General features: G+C 46.4%; 1 protein-coding gene across 1 annotated transcript in view; it reads left to right on the top strand.

Moving 5' to 3' along the window:
• BLTP3B (bridge-like lipid transfer protein family member 3B) overlaps window positions 1-18,944 on the top strand; it is a 220,442-nt gene that overhangs the window by 131,262 nt on the left and 70,236 nt on the right. The window contains exons 12-14 of the mRNA XM_069229568.1: window positions 8,274-8,415; window positions 14,350-14,543; window positions 17,466-18,931. Of these exons, the coding sequence (XP_069085669.1) occupies window positions 8,274-8,415; window positions 14,350-14,543; window positions 17,466-18,931 (1,802 nt within the window). The remainder of the gene's footprint in view (window positions 1-8,273; window positions 8,416-14,349; window positions 14,544-17,465; window positions 18,932-18,944) is intronic.

Below are 18,944 nucleotides of genomic sequence, written 5' to 3' on the forward strand. Positions count from 1 at the left end.
TTGGCTGGGTCAGGGGCAGCCAACGCTCCTTTGCAGACATGGGGGATGTGCATGTAATCCACTCCGGGCTCGTATCATTGCAGGTTGACGAGGGTTCAAGTGCGCATGTCGGGCTGGACAGAACAAGGCAACCGTCCAACCCGACATGCGCACTTCACCCCAAAGAGCCCAGCTGTGTGTCACAGTGACAGTGACTCAGCCATTCAAGCTCCACTCCCACCCACGTCTGACTTCTCCCGCACTTCACTTCAAATATACAAAACAATGAACTTTTTCTTGTCCTTGCCATGCACTGCTGTGGCTAATAAAAACATTTAAAATGGGGCCCGGGGTCAGGTGGGCAATGCCCCCACACCCCAGTGAAGAAACTGCAGCTGACAGTTTGCCTAAATGCATTGCGGTAAATGCCGGGCATGATAACACTCACTTTATTTGAGAGTCCTTAATATTCACCATTGTTGGTGCAGCCGGTGCTGTGTATCTCTAGATATGCCAGGCAGTGTGCTCCCTCCTCTTTATGCGTTTGGCTCTTTGCTGAGTTATTGGGCTGGCGAGCTCCGGGATGCACCTGTACTCTGGAAGTGGTAATAAAGCTGATGAGAGGGCATGGCTATGGGCGTCAAGATGGCAGTCGCACTCTGAGTGCTCAGGACCCTCCCGTCATCTGCCTCGATATGCCCTGCCAGCCCTGCAGCCGTTTTGTTCTCAGTTGGCCCCCGCCTGTTTGGGAGTCGGCTGAGACGGCGTGGGGGCCTGGGCTTGCAGCATATCTGCGACACAGCCTAGGGAGGCCGTTGGTAGTATCTGCTGTGGCCTCCCGGAGCAGCGCACTGTGCCTGTGGTGGTGCTCCGGGGTTGAAGTGCCGCCTGATTCTTGCCGCTCGATCGTGGCGAAGTCGGCGGGAGGTGCCCTGCCCCGTGAGCTATGGCCTGAAGCCTGTGCTGTGGCTGGAGGTGTGGGGCTGTTCCTCAGCAGGAGAGGCCTGGGCTGGCCCCACGATGCAATTGCTGAGAGGCCAGCGCCGCATGGTGCGGCCTGAGCCCTGTGGCCGGAAAGACCGGGGCCTGAGAGGAGTGACCGCAGATCCTGCTCAGCAACCGGGAACAGGAGTAGCTGTTGGTGCTAAAGCCAGTGGCCTACTGGCATTGGTGCTGTGGTCGCCGGGACTGGCGGGGGCCACGGCAGGCCCGGGCCACACATTAGGCGGTCGGCTCGACGCACCCAGCGAGGGGTGCCAGCGGACTTTGTGGGGTAGGGGTGCCGGCCGTCCCAACCCTGCCTATGCTGAGGCCGCATGGAGTGCACGGCGGCCTGGAGGTGCAGAGGCCAGGAGCCGGTGTGTGCGGGCCCCTGAGGTGCAGCGCAGCCAGTGGTGGGGTGGCCAGCCCCGATAGGAGAAGTGGGGGACAGAAGGCGACTGAGGGGGAGTTCTGCTTGCGACCGGCGAGGCCTGAGTTGGTGGCATGACACGGGCATGTGGCGGCTGGGTGCTGCTGCCCAGGCGGGCTTGAGTAGTTTCAGCTTCTGAAAAGGTCTTAACTGCCTGCTACCCAGCCCCCTCGTTTGCCCGCCGGAGATTGGCCTTTGGGCGACCGGAGTGCTGCTGCTGCAAGTCTTCCACTTGCCTTCTGGCACCAGGATCCTTGGACGAAGCCCCGGTTGCATCTGCGCCGCACTGGACCTGGGTGGTGGACATGGGGAAAGACAAATCAAGTAAGCAGCCGCCGGCGTCGCAGCAGCGTATTGATCAATTCGCCAGGCATGCGGGAGGCTACCGCTGCAGAAGGGGTGAATACGATCCTTCAGGCCATCCAATCCTCGCAGCTGGTAGTTGAGACTAAGGTCGTTGAGGTGAAAGAGGATGTGGGCCTGCTACAACAGGATCTGCGGACAGCTGTGGGTCGCATTAAAGAGATTGAAGGCTGGGTCTCAAAGACAGAGAATGAGATTGCAGACCTCCAGGCCAAAGTCGCCCAGCTGCAGACTTGCACGGGTGAGCTCCACCATAGGGCCGAAGACACAGAGAATTTCTCCAGACATAACAACCTGCGCTTTGTGGAATTCCCGGAGGGAGCGGAGGCGAGCCAAGCGATCGATTTCCAGGAGCAGTGGAACAGAACGTGGGTCCCCAATCAGCGGCTCCCCCCCTAGTTTGCCTTTGAACGCGCCCTTAGGATTCTGGCGCCTCAGCCCCCGCCGGGCGGCCCCATGCGGCCAATGATTGTAAGATTTCTCAACTTCAAAGACCGGGACGTCATTCTTAGGGAGGCAAGAGCATGTCCAGACCTTCGCTGGGACAACCATAAGATCCTAATCTTCCCAGATTACACCTGCGAGGCGCAAGCCAGGCATCACTCCTACGAAGGAGTCATGCAGAAGTTTCGGGCAGTGCAACTGACCTATATGGTCCTACTTCCGCGCGCCTCAAGGTCCTCTTGGACGGGAAATCCTTCTTTTTTGACTCAGCATGGGACTGTCTTACTGAGGAGCATCAGGTGGCCCCGAGGGCCGCCCCCCGGCCTGGGGGTGGCCCACCGGTGTCCAGCCCCATCTGCTCCACGGGACCACGGGGAGGGCACAGGTGCACCCGGTCCCGCCTGAGAAAAAGAAGTGGCCTGCGCGGCGTGTCGGTGGCGGATGGTCGTCCGAGTCTCTTGGGGGGGCAGGAGTACGCCAGACAGCCCAGGGGAGTAGAGACTTGCCTTGGCTGCGGAGGAGTCTCCCTTGCTCTTCTGAGACTGACCTGCACGGACCCCATGCACTTGGGGGTTGGCATGGACGAACTCTCCCTCCCCGGCACTGGGCGCAGGGCGGCAGATGGCCGCATTGCAGAACTCCGACTCAATGGAGGGGGTCCACCACTTCACACCTGCTACCGACACTCTGTTTTCACAGATCTGGGCAACAGATGCTTCTGGGTTGAAAGTATGGGGTCGGAGGCAGTTGGGGGGACTTACAGGAATGTTCACTAGCATTTGTTTTGTGGTTGAGCATGTGTTACGCTATCTTGTTTTTGATTAGTTGGTCACAGTGGGGCATCAGGACTGACACACTGCACATAATACTACTGATTCCTCACACATGCCAAAGCTGGCTAAGCGGGTCCTCTCCTGGAATGTCAATGGGCTCCTAGATAAAATTAAGCGATCTGCGGTCTTTAGTACCCTCTGCCGCTTTGCTCAGTTTATAGTCTTACTCCAGGAGATTCACTTACTTGATACCTGGTGCCCTATGCTCATCCGAGGAGGGTATGACAGGATTTATTCTGCGGGATTCTCCAGGAGCTCTAGGGGTGTGGCTGCCCTGTTGCACCACTCATTACCCATGGTGGTTGCCGCCTCCCGGTTGGATCCACAGGGACGATATGTGGCGATATCCGGACTGCTCGGGGGCACTCAGTCAATATCCTAGGTGTCTGTGCTCCTCCGGGAGTGCTGAGCGCTTTCTCGTGGCCCTCAGGGATGTGGTGGTGGGGCTTCCCCCGGGTCTAACCTTATTGGGCGGGGATTTCAACTCTGTTATGAACCCGGAGATGGACATCACCGGGCCTTTGTCTTCAAGCCGAGCTACCAAGGAGACCGGACTGCACAGATGGGTGGAAGGCCTTGGTCTCTGCGATGTGTGGTGGGTATGGCACCCCAAATTGCGACAATATACCCACACGTCGGTGGCGCACCACACTCATGCCAGGATAGACCTCTTTCTTGTGTCACGGGGGTTAAGATACTCTCCCACGGGGTCTCGGACCACACGCCACTCCTTATTCGGCTGGATGATATTGATGCTGTCCGGCATCCGGTATGGCGGCTTAATGTCTGGCACCTGCAAGATAGCAACTACATTCTGGCCCTTGGGGACCGGCCTACTGAATACTTTGCTTATAATCTTGGGTCTGTACCGTCTCTGGGTACAGTCTTGGCTGCTTGCAAAGCCACCCTTACAGGGCATGCCAAACATATCATTCGTGTGCCGGAGCGCGAGCATAACCAAAAGGTGCCAGCACTTGAGGCCAAGGCAGTACGTCTGGAGGGCCAACTCACAGATCCCACGTATGCATCCGTCACAAGACAGCTCACCTTAGTTAGGGAGGAGATTAGGCACGCTACTCTCGAGACAGCGAAGCACATGTGGTGAGCCTTCGCGTCCCGCGTGTACGGGTGGGGGGACTAAAACAGCAAACTCTTGCATTGGCTTGCACCTACTACACAAGACTCTATGTAGACCGGCCTAGGCCCCTAAGTGGAGAGTGAGACACCCTTGTTGGAGGGGGTGTCATTTCCAAGGATCTCGGTGGTGGAAAGACAGGACTTAGACAAACCCATTAGACTTGAGGAAGTTGGGACCGCTATATCGGAGCTGGCTGCGGGCAAAACCCCGGGTCCGATGGTTTCCCGGCGGAGGTTTACACCAAGTTTTGTGATATCCTAGCTTCCCACCTGCTTGCAATGTTTGAGGCAGCCAAAAAGACCGGGGGGTTTCCCCCTGGCCTAGATCAGGCCACCATAGTGGTGATTCCCAAGACTAGCCCCCATCACAGCACTGTTCTGCGTATCACCCCATCTCGCTTCTAAATACTGAAATTAAGATACTGTCCACGGTTTTAGCCACTAGATTGAAGAGAGTGTTGTCCTCGCTGATCCACCCGGACCAGTGTGACATTATGCCAGCTACGAGTACTTTGTATTAGGCGACTGCAAGTTGTGCTGGCCAACTGGGCCCTCTTAACCCCTCCCCTGGGGCTCTTCCTCTTGGACTTCGAAAATTCATTCAACACAGTAGACTGGTCCTACCTTCAGCGAGTGATTTCAAGTGCTGGGTTTGGCCCTCGATTCTGAGCACTGGTGGGACTCCTCTACTCTAATCCAACGGCCCGGGTGCAGGTAAATGGGGCAGTGTCCGACCAGTTTCCTATCCACCGGGGAACCCGTTAGGTAATGTCCCAGCTCCTATTCGCATTGGCGATGGAGTTGCTTGCGAAGCTCATAAGGGAGGATCCCTTGATTGGCGGCTGGTCGTGGCCCACCAGGAGGGAGGACCGCATCTCGTTATAGGCAGATGATGTACTCTTGTTTCTGGCCAATCAGGCCAGCATTGGACCTAGGGTGATGCAACTGCTGGGGCTGTTACCTGAGGCTTCAGGTTTGATAAGTAACCCCAGTAAATCACTGTTGGTTCCACTATGTTCCACAAGGAACTGCTATGATTGGCAAAGTGCCATTCCTATCTGACGCAATAGCTTCCGGTATCTGGGGATGAATATAGCGGTGCTACCTGAGTTAGCATGGTCACTTAATGTCTTGGCACTTACCCAGAGAGTCAAGGAGGACCTTCAGAGATAGCGGTCTCTACCCCTCAACATCCTGGGACGGATAGCCCTGTATAAAATGATGCTTCCCCGGTTCCTCTATTTGCTCCTCAACTTCCCCTACCACATCCGTAGGCGAAGGTTCAAGGAAATGGAAGCTGCTGCGCGGCAATTCCTATGGCATAGTTCCCGCCCCCGGCTGGCACTTTGCACCTGTCAGGGTGATGTGTACGAGGGTGGTCTGGGGATGTCCAACCTCTATCTTTACCACCTTGCGATGCATCTACTGGTGGTTGATGACTGGCTGAGGGGGGTTGGTCAGATCCTGCATACCAGCTAGAACTCTTGACAACGGGCTTTCCCGGTCTGTTCGGGATGCTGTACTGTGACCCCTTGCGCGTTGTGTCCCGGAGGGGACGAGGGTGGTGATGAAGGGGTAAAGGCCAGTGCTGAAGGTGACGGGGTGGTGGCTCCGTCTCACTCAGCAGACCCCGTTGTGGCAGGGGTCGTGGCTGGGAGAGGTCTCGGCACTAGAGGGGTTCCATAAATGGGACCTCATAGGCATTTCACTGCTGGGTGGGCTCCCCCATGCGGTCCTTCCAGGAGCTTCATCAGCGGTTTTCGCCTGCTAGGACACAGTTCCATAGATATCTGCAGCTCAGACACGCGTTAAACGTGCATGTTCAGGCAGAGATGGTCCTTCCCAAGTTTAGCCCTGTTGAGGCTAAGACACTGATGGACGACCTGGGTACAGGGGAAGTATCGCACCTTAGTCACCAATACAACACAGACACTTGACAAACTTCGAGAGCAGTGGGAGCAGTGGTTGGGTCAGATGGAGGACGAGGACTGAAGGGATGCTCTGATGGCCCAGAGGACAGTGACTCTGACCTCCCGTCTCCAGGTGGTGCAGACCTAGTACCTCCACACGGCTTACCTCACTCCTGGCAGGTTACATAGATGTTGCCTCCTTCCCCAGGCTGATTGTCCTCGCTGTGCAGGCCGTGATGCTGACTTTTTCCATATGGTGTAGAGCTGCCCCCACATAGCACCCTATTGGCAAGCAGTGGTGACGGAGATCTCTAGAGTCCTGCAAGTGGAAGTCGAGGTTACCCCGTTACCAATTTTATTGTGGGTCCTTGAGTGGGTGGGGTCCAGCAGAGCAGACAGGGCCTTTGTGGGAATGGCATGTTTAGTGGCCAAGAGAGACATCGCAGTGAGTTGGAAGGCGGAGACAGCACCCACAATCGCGAAGTGGCAGTGAGGGGTAGATTGGTGTGCCCAGCAAGAAAAACTTGTATATGAGGCGACAGGCTACCCTGCTAAACATGACAGAGTGTGGGGGAAATGGATGGGGACCTGGGGAGATTGTGCTGCAGGCTTGTCTTACATGCAGGAATATTGTGTGCCTTGTCTTTGACTACTACGACGGTTCTTGATCGTATGCCTCTGTTATCTGCTTGGGACTTGTGCAATGTTCAGTCCGCAAAGTGTAATTGTGACCTGCTGGGTTTTATGTTGCTATATAAAACTAATAAAAAATGCTTATCAAAAATAAAGCGGATGAGACTCTGAGCAGCATTGCAGCACCCACCAATTTCACTTAAGAAGGTCAACAATCCTGAAACACGTGTTTAAGGATACAGAGCACTGGCTGCACCAACAATGGTGAATACTAAAGACTCAACTAAAATGAGTGTTATTATGCACTGTATTTACCACAATGCATCTGGGCTAATTGTATGCTGGTATGCCAGTCAATGTGCTCCGCCTCCTTTTGTGCCTTGGTTTATCTAATCTATTGTGTACCATCTTGTTAAGTGTCATAAAAACCTTATAACCAGGTGCCAACCATTCCCTGTTGTCATTAGGGGTCGGAGTAGTGCATGTTGTGGTAACTCAACTGATTCCACCTCCTACAGTTTCTAAAATGTTTGTTGCATCACTCTATAATTCAGAATTTGACAAGTGTCCAGGCCATATTTGTCCATAAACGTCTGTAGGGGGATAATTTCCCTGTTTCAGTAACAGTCTCCCACTGTGAGAATTCCCACCTCTCTCTGGTGTGTTAATACTTTAACATATACAGTCGGCATTGGGTCAGTCCACTTCATACAATTGGCATTCTTCCTCTAACCATTGGCTTGAGACATTATCAGTTAAATCTTAGACCATCTCACTGGCAATCACATCATTCTTAGGGGTGTTTCTGTGTCCTGCCTCTTAGAGAGTCTTTGCATTGTATTACATTAGGAACTATTTTCTCCCAGTGAAAGAGCTTACTTCTGCTCTGTTAGCCCTTCTTGCCCCTCTTCTGTCTTTTCCAGCTTCTCATTCTTGTCCCACTCATCTCATGGTCTCCCGCCCGTTGCTTTCCCAGTTTTGGTTTATGGTTTTTATTTGTTTTGTTTGTTTTATGACGACCCTACATTAGCACGCTACTGCCAGACGCGTGGTGCAGTGAATTGCAAGGCATGCTGTGCAAACATTTTCTTCATAATAAAAGTATGAGAAATTCACTGGTGTCAGCATGCATGAGAACATGAGAATGTATTTCAAGATTGCCACCCATTTGTGCACCTGTGTACTGATGCACTAGTGTTTTTTTGTTATACTTGAGTTTCAATTTACTGATAGCAATGTACTGTGCCAATGCAAACAAGCTGTGTCTGGCTATTAAATGCAATACTGATTCGCTTAGAAAGTGCCTGTTTATGTTGCACCTACAAAATGGATGCACCCAGTTTCACTGTGACTAAAGCTATATTTTTACTTCCCTAATGTGTCCTCATCCCAACGACCTAAAAGTCTCTGACGTGATCAATAGAAGCAATGTTTCAGTAGGTTACCGTTTCTGTTATTCGACCAAAATCATTAATTATTTTATATATTTTAGGCTTTCGGTTCTTGATTATATTTGTGTAATAACCCTGGAATGCACAATTCATGTTTCCTTGTTTTCTAAAGGTTTCTACAGCAGACATGTGTCGGTCCTCCCCTAAAACAATGCTTTCCTGCAATAAGAAGTCACTTTATCTTCCACAAGAAATGTCAGCAATTCACATAGAATTTACTGAGTACTACTTCCCGGATGGAAAAGATTATCCTAGTAAGAAGCTTACTATGGCGTTATTAAAGTTTTGATTGACCATGTTAAACTATTTTATGTTATATAAAATTACATGCTTAACTAGCTGTTTAAAGAAACAACAATGTAGTACTTTAAAAGACACAGAAAAACATTGTTGTGGATCCTTTAGCATAACTGTTGAAATCAATGTTTATATGCGCTAATATTATGTCACATCCTAAATGTTACCATGTTATAAAAACTGAAGTGTAACCCTGTTTTAGATGAGATATGGAGGGCACACACACACCGTCTATAAATAAATTGATAATATTCCTCTTTCCTGCACCTGGGGTGCTTCTCAATATCTAACAGTTCTTTTCATAGACTGTTCGCAACTGTTCTGTCTGATGTTATGTTATGTGAGGCATGTTTCTAGGACACTCATTCTGTCATTTGGATGGTGTTATAGATTTAACACATTTTTGTATCTTTGTTCCATGTTTGAGAATTAAGGGGGTCATTCCGACCCTGGCGGTCATGGACCGCCAGGGCCGGGGTTGGAGGAAGCACCGCCAACAGGCTGGCGGTGCTTCCGTGGGCATTCTGACCGCGGCGGTACAGCCGCGGTCAGATACGGGAAACCGGCGGTGTCCCGCCGGTTTCCCGCTGCCCCAGGGAATCCTCCACAGCGGCGCTGCTTGCAGCGCCGCCATGGGGATTCCGACCCCCTTACCGCCATCCTGTTCCTGGCAGTGACAGGATGGCGGTAACGGGTGTCGTGGGGCCCCCTAACAGGGCCCCACAAAGATTTTCAGTGTCTGCCAAGCAGACACTGAAAATCGCTACGGTGCAACTGCACCCGTCGCACCCTTTCCACTCCGCCGGCTCCATTCGGAGCCGGCATCCTCGTGGAAGGGGTTTTCCGCTGGGCCGGCGGGCGGCCTTCTGGCAGGCACCCGCCGGCCCAGCGGGAAACTCAGAATTACCGCAGCGGTCTTTTGACCGCGTAGCGGTATTCTGTCAGGGGAAACCGAAGTCAGAATGACCCCCTAAGTTTGCTGGAAAGTACCTCCGCAACAGCCGAAACATGTTGGCCATTTGAAAAGGGTGTAGGGATCCATCATAGATTTACCAGAGACCCACACGCCCCATCGTATAGAAGAGGGTGAACTGGTTTTAATTCTACCCTATATCACCCTGAATAAAGATAATTTTTTTTATATATATTGAGTTAGTTTCAACTCTAATGTTTTTTACCACACTGGTACCCTACTGACCTGTAGACAATTTTTATAGATCTCCCTACTCCAGGAGGACCTAGTTCTCCCCTGGAGTTACGGTTGAGACTGCTGAGTCAGTATCATTTTAACCCAGTGGGTTGGACTAGCCAATGATGAAGCATGCCACGATCAAGTGGGTGAGGTTTTTCCATCCATAAAGAAAATGCCCCCTAACCAAGGGGGGGGGGTACTCATGGTAGCGCAGTAGGAATCAAACAAGTATACAACAGTGAATGAAGCTCCTGCCCCATTTTTATGAGTATATACAAGGGTAAAAGTAAAGCATCAAACATAGTTGAACTTAAAAGCCCCACAGAAAGAACTATGATTAAGAAATTTGCCAGAGAACAATCAGCAGTGATTTCACATTGAGGGTCCAGTGCCAAGAAGGCCATACCATCAAACGTAACTATTTTTATTTACAATACATGTGCTATGCTGATTGAATGGTTGACAGGTGATGAGGTTTAATGAATATTGGTTCAAGGTCTTGCCAGCGTGTTTATTGTAATTCCGCTCTAATTAGCTTGCTAATTGCCTGTCATGGTATATGAGTTCATTAACTGGTTTTGAGGAGCCATGACAGCCATGAATTGTTTTATCTGTTCTTTGTGGAGTAGTCATAAATCTGCTTAATGTGTTCTGTTTTTGCTTTGTGGGTAGCATATTTGGTCAGGTGGATGATGTTGTGAGCCCTGTGATATCCAACTAAGGGCTTGATTTAGATGTTAGCAGAGGGAATACTCCGTCACAAACATCATGGATGTCCCGTCCACCATATTTCGATCCCCATAGGATAGAATGGGATCATAATCAGACGGGATATCCGTCACGTTTGTGACAGAGTATTCCCCTCTGTCCCGATCTAAATCAGGCCCTAAGTTGTTTATTTATGCCGTGTTGGCTGTGTTGAAGGTCTTGTGCATAGAACAGCGTGCTTTAGAGTATACCCTATGCTCCACTGTCAGAGTGGTTTTTATAACAATTGATAAATATACTTGTTTTCATATTAAATCGGGATTTTGTGTGTTGATTTTTTTTCATTCCAGTAGAAATGTGATATACTTGTATTTCAAGTGACATTAAATCGTCATTCCACCCCGTCTGATCACTTCTGTAACTCTGCCGGTATCAAACAATAATTCAACTTCACCCCTAAGATGATCCTAAAGTGCAAATTTAGTGTCATGCAATTCCCATATATTGGGTGAATCCAATGAATCTTAGTTGTTTTGTTGTGGTGTAAACAAGTATTTGTTGATGGTATGTCAAATGTTTATTTTATAAGGTCGTTCTTAATTCAGCAGTTTTTCTAATGCAACAAAGCTGCTTTTACATCATAGGTTTTCCCTTTTTCTTATTATAATAAATAATTTACGGAGATAGATCACTCAAGTGTGTCTCATGAAACCTTTCCTGGACCATCGTTTTAATAAAGTGTTCTTGTGAGTTGTTTTTCCAAGTAGCAACTCATTAAAGAACCAAAACCTGACTGTTAAGAATTCTCAAGTTCAAATTTAGTAAGTCTACAGGACGTGAAAAGGAAATTTGAGTGCTCGATGTAAACGGCCAGCGGTGGTAAAGGAAAATGTTAATGATGTCTAAGAAACGTTACACTTGATATGTAAAGGGCTGTGGCATTTGACATAGATCCCTCTTTCTAGGTGAGATAGTGATTGTTTTAGCATATCTATAATATCCCAGCAAGGTTACCGTCTCTTCTTAAATGTAATGACTCCTAAATCAGGTCTATTCCTGATATAGGATTTTAAAGCTAGTTGGATTATCGTGATGTGATGTATTAACTATGAATGTATTCAAAATGTCAGTGTTCACGTTTTACACTACCAAACCCCTATGGTGTTCAGTATAGGTTCTAAGAAGAGAACTCGGTATTTCAGTTGTTACTCCACATGCTGATTGCTGATTTGATGTGTGCTAGATATTTGAATTCTGCGACCCAAATTTCTTTCAATTAACAGATTGTGCACTTTTTAAAAAATGTCAGGGTATTTATTGTCATTAACCAAGAGATGTGAGTAAAGGCAAGAAGAGACGCAGAAAAATCAAGGCATACTTAGTATGTTTAACAGTGCTTACAAAAGTGTGAAAGCTACCATAGTCTCAAAAGTTTACAGATCAACTTATTGAGCGGCAGGTATTTGAATGAGACACTAAGGGGGTTATTCTAACTTTGGAGGAGTGTTAATCCGTCCCAAAAGTGACGGTAAAGTGACGGATATACCACCAGCCGTATTACGAGTTCCATAGGATATAATGGACTCGTAATACGGCTGTTGGTAAATCCGTCACTTTTCTGTCACTTTTGGGACGGATTAACACCTCCTCCAAAGTTAGAATAACCCCCTAAGTGTTGTCAAGCTGGAGATTATCTTGCACTAAACTAGCCCTGTCTAGATAACACTAGGAAGCGGGAGTGGATGAAAATTGCATTATGGGGATTGTTTTTCTTTACTGATCTGGAGAAGGCAGAGGCTGCTCAATCCAGAGTTTAGGGGTGAGAATTAAGTGTGCCTATTTCTAAGTCACTTCTTTACTGGTTTTCTGGATTTGTACTTAGAAGATGAAAGAACTGCATGTTTCCCTCAGAACACGAGAAATTACAATTTGTTTGGCGAGGTAGTAAGCTTTGCATGTGTGAAAAACTTTGTAAATTATACAGTAGCTTCGAACAAGTATTGAACTTGGTACAAACTGGTATGGGGTGCAGTGCATACCTTTTAAGAGTATGGTGATTGGTAGAGTTTCACTTGACCTCTGGTTAGGTGGGCAGTCCATAGGAGGACTGTTTTTAGAGAGCTGAGTTTGGAGTTTCATAGGCCATTCAACAGGGCATTACCTCTGTCACTAGGGGAAAGCACTAGAGTTTGTAGTGTAGAGCAAATGTTGGGTTGAGTGGAGATGCCATTTTTATGGGGGAGGGGAGTCTCAGCCACTACTGTTCAGCTTGTGGTTTCTTGGGGTTCTGATCCTTGAGTACAAGGCTAGAGCCGAGAGAATTGCAAAGTTGAGTCAAGCTCTGGGCTTTTCTACCTGACAGGGAGGTCTGGATTCGATATTGGTGGTTTTATGCACACAGTGGACTGTTTTTTGCTAAAATTCACAGGAGGTCTATGGTAGATATTCAGTTTGGTGAGGCTAAGCAAGATCTACGTTGCTGAATGTGCAATGTATAGCTGTGCATTTGCATATTGCCGAATGGTAATATCAATCAATATGTGAGTGGCCAGTATTCGTCAATAGGGTTCTGCAAATAATATAGATGCCACTCAACGGGGGGGGGTTTAGGCGGGATGGGGTTGGAGAGGGGTGTTGAAAAAACAATTTTTCATTTATTTTTTAAAAGCTTACCTTCGGGGGAGACGCATTCATCCCCCCTCCGTCCTCATCGTTGTCCTCTTCCTGGCTACACACAGGCTTCCAGCCAATAAAAACTCTGCGGTCACCAGCATGACAGCAGCATCATGATTGGTCTGAGCGGCCTGCTTCGCCGCTCAGACTAGGAGTGGGAGTCTGGGCAAGTTCTCCACTCGGCTGTACAATACAGCCGGATTGAGAACAATTAAAGTGTGCATGTCTGTTTGGCTGGCCCAACATGGCAGGCCAAGCAGACATGCACGCTTTGTGCAGCAAAAACTCGCCTACGGCCCCCTCCCTCAAACTCATCCCCTTACTCCCAGGAAAAATAAAATGATAATAAAATTGCATTATTATCATTTTATTTTTCCTATCCCCACAATCCAGTTGGGCGACGCTTCTCTGCCTTAGCGGAGGAGCCGCCAGGATAAATACGTAGTTATTGATTAAAGGTAAAACTCAAGGTTGTTTTACATTTGTTTCACATTTAGCCCTGACACTAATGCTTTTAATATTTTACAAAAAGATCTTAACTTCGACATTCATTAAATCGATCTGAAACATTTGACAGAGACATTCTGCACCATATGGCGAGCTGAAATTGTCCTGGGTGTCGAGGGTGAATCTGTGCCTGCTGTACATGTTATTGGGAGTCTACATTGCAGAAAGATCACCTGCTCTGCTCTATTCTATAGTTACCTTGGAGACCTTTATAGACACACCCAGTGGTCTGATGTGGGTTTCACCGTTGGTTACCTGCCGACCCCTTGCTGTGTCTTACCATTGTATGTGCATGGTGCATCTTTTCCATGTACTCAGAACATGGCGCTGCGTGGTTTGCCGTTGCTATAGTCTTGCTCTATTTGTAATTAAGTTTGAGATGTGGACATCGGTGTTTGAGCTAAAAGACATTAAGCTCTGACTTGTTTATGAAAAGCAGAGTATTGAACTGTAACATGTGAATGCTCAACTAAGCTTCAAAAACTAGACTTAAAGGGTTTGGGAAAAGCTTGACAGACAAATTTTGGATTAGCCTATCTACAGCATTAAAAGTGGATTAATACAAACATCTGGTTTTGCTACAGTCTTTACTAATTCCATAATATAACAATAACATGCCCACAAATATATATTTTACCAGATAATATCTATCCATGTATAATGACAACTAATTGACAACTAATTGCTAGCTTGGGTTGGCGTACAAGTTTGCGTTAATGTCTGTAAAGCTGTTTTATTGGATTTGTAAAGGAATGTTATTGAAATGACTACTTTTGCAATGTTGCATTTACCATCTTGTTCCTCCCTTCAGTTCCCTGCCCCAATTTGTATGCCCAGCTGAATGCTCTGCAGATAATTCTGGATCACAGAAGCATCCTTTGGCTCAATCAGTTTGCCTTGGATTTGAAACAGAGTCTTAGTCAATTCATGGCTATGTACAAACTAAATGACAGTTCCAAATCTGAAGAACATATTGATGTCCGAGTCGATGGGCTAATGCTAAAGGTAAGAAAAAAAGATTAGTCCTCTTTCATTTACATGCTAGAACGTGTTATTCCCTATTATATGTTAAGGTGCGCTTTTGCAATCATACGGATGAAAGAATGTATGTTTGCAATATTATTTGTTAAAGGGTAGATTTTTCTGTTGTAAATTATACTGTACACTTGTTTTCGGACATTTTATTAATCTCTTCTGGATTCTTACTTGACCAGAAGCAACATGTTCTGGGCTATGCACTTGTGAACTCAGACTTTAATGTCCATCTTGTGTACCTGAAGAAGGACAGAAAATCCCAGAAGATTAAGAGCCTTAGATGCTAAATAATTGACCATGGCCCTTTTGCTTTCACTGCAGCCAGCCTTATATGAACTGCCATTTTTCCAGTTAAGGGGTTCTTCTACAGTATGTACCTCTTAGTCATGATCTCCATAATACTTATAGAAAGTTGGATCGCATCTTGGTTTCAGGATTGAATGCTATAGGGCAGTAGTTCCCAACCTTATGACTTCTGTGGATGCCCAATGTATCATCACTGAAACTTAGGGACCCCCGCTGAATTATTATTGGAATTGTGGGACCCTCCTGAGAAGAGGTGTGGTCTAATGACATCAACACCCTATATCAGGTGTGCATAATTATTAGGCAACTTCCTTTCCTTTGGCAAAATGGGTCAAAAGAAGGACTTGACAGGCTCAGAAAAGTCAAAAATAGTGAGATATCTTGCAGAGGGATGCAGCACTCTTAAAATTGCAAAGCTTCTGAAGCGTGATCATCGAACAATCAAGCGTTTCATTCAAAATAGTCAACAGGGTCGCAAGAAGCGTGTGGAAAAACCAAGGCGCAAAATAACTGCCCATGAACTGAGAAAAGTCAAGCGTGCAGCTGCCACGATGCCACTTGCCACCAGTTTGGCCATATTTCAGAGCTGCAACATCACTGGAGTGCCCAAAAGCACAAGGTGTGCAATACTCAGAGACATGGCCAAGGTAAGAAAGGCTGAAAGACGACCACCACTGAACAAGACACACAAGCTGAAACGTCAAGACTGGGCCAATAAATATCTCAAGACTGATTTTTCTAAGGTTTTATGGACTGATGAAATGAGAGTGAGTCTTGATGGGCCAGATGGATGGGCCCGTGGCTGGATTGGTAAAGGGCAGAGAGCTCCAGTCCGACTCCGACGCCAGCAAGGTGGAGGTGGAGTACTGGTTTGGGCTGGTATCATCAAAGATGAGCTTGTGGGGCCTTTTCGGGTTGAGGATGGAGTCAAGCTCAACTCCCAGTCCTACTGCCAGTTCCTGGAAGACACCTTCTTCAAGCAGTGGTACAGGAAGAAGTCTGCATCCTTCAAGAAAAACATGATTTTCATGCAGGACAATGCTCCATCACACGCGTCCAAGTACTCCACAGCGTGGCTGGCAAGAAAGGGTATAAAAGAAGGAAATCTAATGACATGGCCTCCTTGTTCACCTGATCTGAACCCCATTGAGAACCTGTGGTCCATCATCAAATGTGAGATTTACAAGGAGGGAAAACAGTACACCTCTCTGAACAGTGTCTGGGAGGCTGTGGTTGCTGCTGCACGCAATGTTGATGATGAACAGATCAAAATACTGACAGAATCCATGGATGGCAGGCTTTTGAGTGTCCTTGCAAAGAAAGGTGGCTATATTGGTCACTGATTTGTTTTTGTTTTGTTTTGTTTTTGAATGTCAGAAATGTATATTTGTGAATGTTGAGATGTTATATTGGTTTCACTGGTAATAATAAATAATTGAAATGGGTATATATATATTTTTTGTTAAGTTGCCTAATAATTATGCACAGTAATAGTCACCTGCACACACAGATATCCCCCTAACATAGCTAAAACTAAAAACAAACTAAAAACTACTTCCAAAAATATTCAGCTTTGATATTAATTAGTTTTTTTTGGTTCATTGAGAACATGGTTGTTGTTCAATAATAAAATTAATCCTCAAAAATACAACTTGCCTAATAATTCTGCACTCCCTGTATATATTAAAACATAACCATTGCACCAGCTGCCCAAGACTAGACTATTGGCTTTACCATTGGTTATTAGGCACGGAATTAGCCTACCCCTTTTGTTTTTTCTAAATAAATCTAAAACATTCATATATACACAGAAGGGTTTTCAATCAGCATTCTTCATCCATTGGTCTGTTATGGAATCATTTACATTTGGTTCCACTCACCACAGCATAGAGCAGGGGAATAACCCCACCAATTCTGTCCCCTCCCTGCGAGTGATGCCATTTTGTCTGTGCACAGTGTAAACATGTGCCAGAAAAGTTGTAACCCTTCAGTGACAGAGGCGGTTTAGTAAATGTTCTTTTTGGTTTTTGTTTTGCGAGGCTCTCACATTTCTTAAACATTGCTGGCAGACCCTCGCTGCTGCTTGCATTGTACCACCTCTCTTGTTGGCTGTACTAGTATTACCTATCTTTAAATGGGTTTTAAAACCATTCCAAATAGCAGCCCATGCATGGGTGGCCACCTTAGAATGATTTGTGAGACGTTCAAAGAATAGCATTTAAAGAGCAAAGAAAGCAAGCATAGTGAAAGCCAATAGCGCAGCAGTCAAAGCATAACTTGTTGTCTTTCCCAGTGCCTGTTAATGAATGGTAATGTTTACCGATGTAAGAACAGGAAGGAAGAAAACAAGTAGTAGAAGCCTATTTGTGACTGAAACGCCCATGAAGAGTTAATTATATTTCTTCGCAGGAGTTGAAAAGCATTCTGGAAAGCTGTAAACCATTGGTTGTCATTGAAACCTTTGTTTTTAAAAAATATAAATGATGGTAGTAACTTGCTTAAATCTTGATGGTTTGAAGTATTATGCATAGATTGTTTTGATGATGCATATGTTTATACTTTTTAAACTTTGTTTTGTTCTTTCAGTGTATTGTACCTTCGGAAAAGAAGCTGAACTGCCATCCTGATCAACCCCAGGCTATTTCCATTCAAACTTCTGAAATGATTGCTACCAATACAAGGCAGTCACCAAACTGCAGACGTTCAGACCTGGAATCCTTGTTCCAAGACTTTAAAAAATATAACTTTTTTAATAAATCTTTCACTGACTTTCCACGATGCTCTGATAGTTTTGATATTCTACACCCTATATTCCAAAGACATGCTTTTGAACAAGACACTAAGATGCACGATGTTTACAAAGGATATGTTGCTCCAAAATTGAATGTACATGCACTGAAGGCCTCTGCTGCTAGAGATATCTGGGCAATACACTTTTCCCAGTTTTGGGTTGACTATGAAGGAATGAAAAGTGGAAAAGGTCGACCGGTTAACTTTGTAGATTCTTTTCCTCTTTCTGTTTGGATTTGCCAGCCAGTGAAATATGCACAATCACAGCCAGAGTTCACCTCGGGTGGTCACAGTACTTTTAATATTCCAAAAAGCGATTCATTGGACATTGCCAGTCGCTTTCAACGCAAAAAACTCTTAAAGGAATATTACAGCACTGAATCTGGACTAACCTCTGATGTACAAAAATCAAACTCATCACCTAACATTTCGACAGTAGCATCTCCACCCTCTTCTGCCATTGCTGACATACATGTCCTTCTTCATTGTCAGAAACACGTGAGCATGCAGATAAACCACTATCAATATATTTTCTTACTTTTGCTTCAAAAGCACATGGAGCAGGTATTGGAAAATTTAAAAAACGATGGAGAGGCAGTCACAGGCAAACCAGCTAAAGAAACAAATGTATGTGTTGGTACTCTTCTTAAGAGTGCTGAAATTGCCTTATTGCTTCATCCTCTTCCTCAAGACAATTCTTGCAAGTCTCCTATGTGTGAGGATGGAGATGGCCCTGGTCCTGCTGATGTACTAGAGAACAACCTAAACAGCAGAAATGTGGATCAGACCTGCGAGACAGTGAGTGACAGTAATTCTCTGAACACATACCTCAACAAGATCCCTGCGTCAGATCCCCTCCTCAGCAAATCCGCAGGTGTTCCAGATCTTCACAACAGTGTGTTTCCTGACACACTTGCAAATCATACCATGGATTTAGAAACAGAAAAACATGGTGAAATTCTGAATAGAGGCAGCTCAGACAATGGCTGCTTGACAGTAAATGACAAAAACAGTACATTGTGTAATTTGGATACAGTGAAAGTGATTGGTAATTGTGAAGAGGATACCAACAAGCAAATCATATGTAAAGATGGAACTGAAGATGATTTGTCAAGTCTTTCACTAGTCCAGGACATGGTACATGTAGAATCTTTGATAGAAGACCATGATTTTAAACCAGAAACTTTAAATCCTCGAGATATTGAAATGAGCAAAGGAACATTGTCAGCTTGTTCATTGGATTCAGCTCCATTAATTTTAAGGTATAAGAAAAGT

This window comes from Pleurodeles waltl, chromosome 4_1 (genome assembly GCF_031143425.1).
Source record: "Pleurodeles waltl isolate 20211129_DDA chromosome 4_1, aPleWal1.hap1.20221129, whole genome shotgun sequence".
NCBI classification, from domain to species: Eukaryota; Metazoa; Chordata; class Amphibia; order Caudata; family Salamandridae; genus Pleurodeles; species Pleurodeles waltl.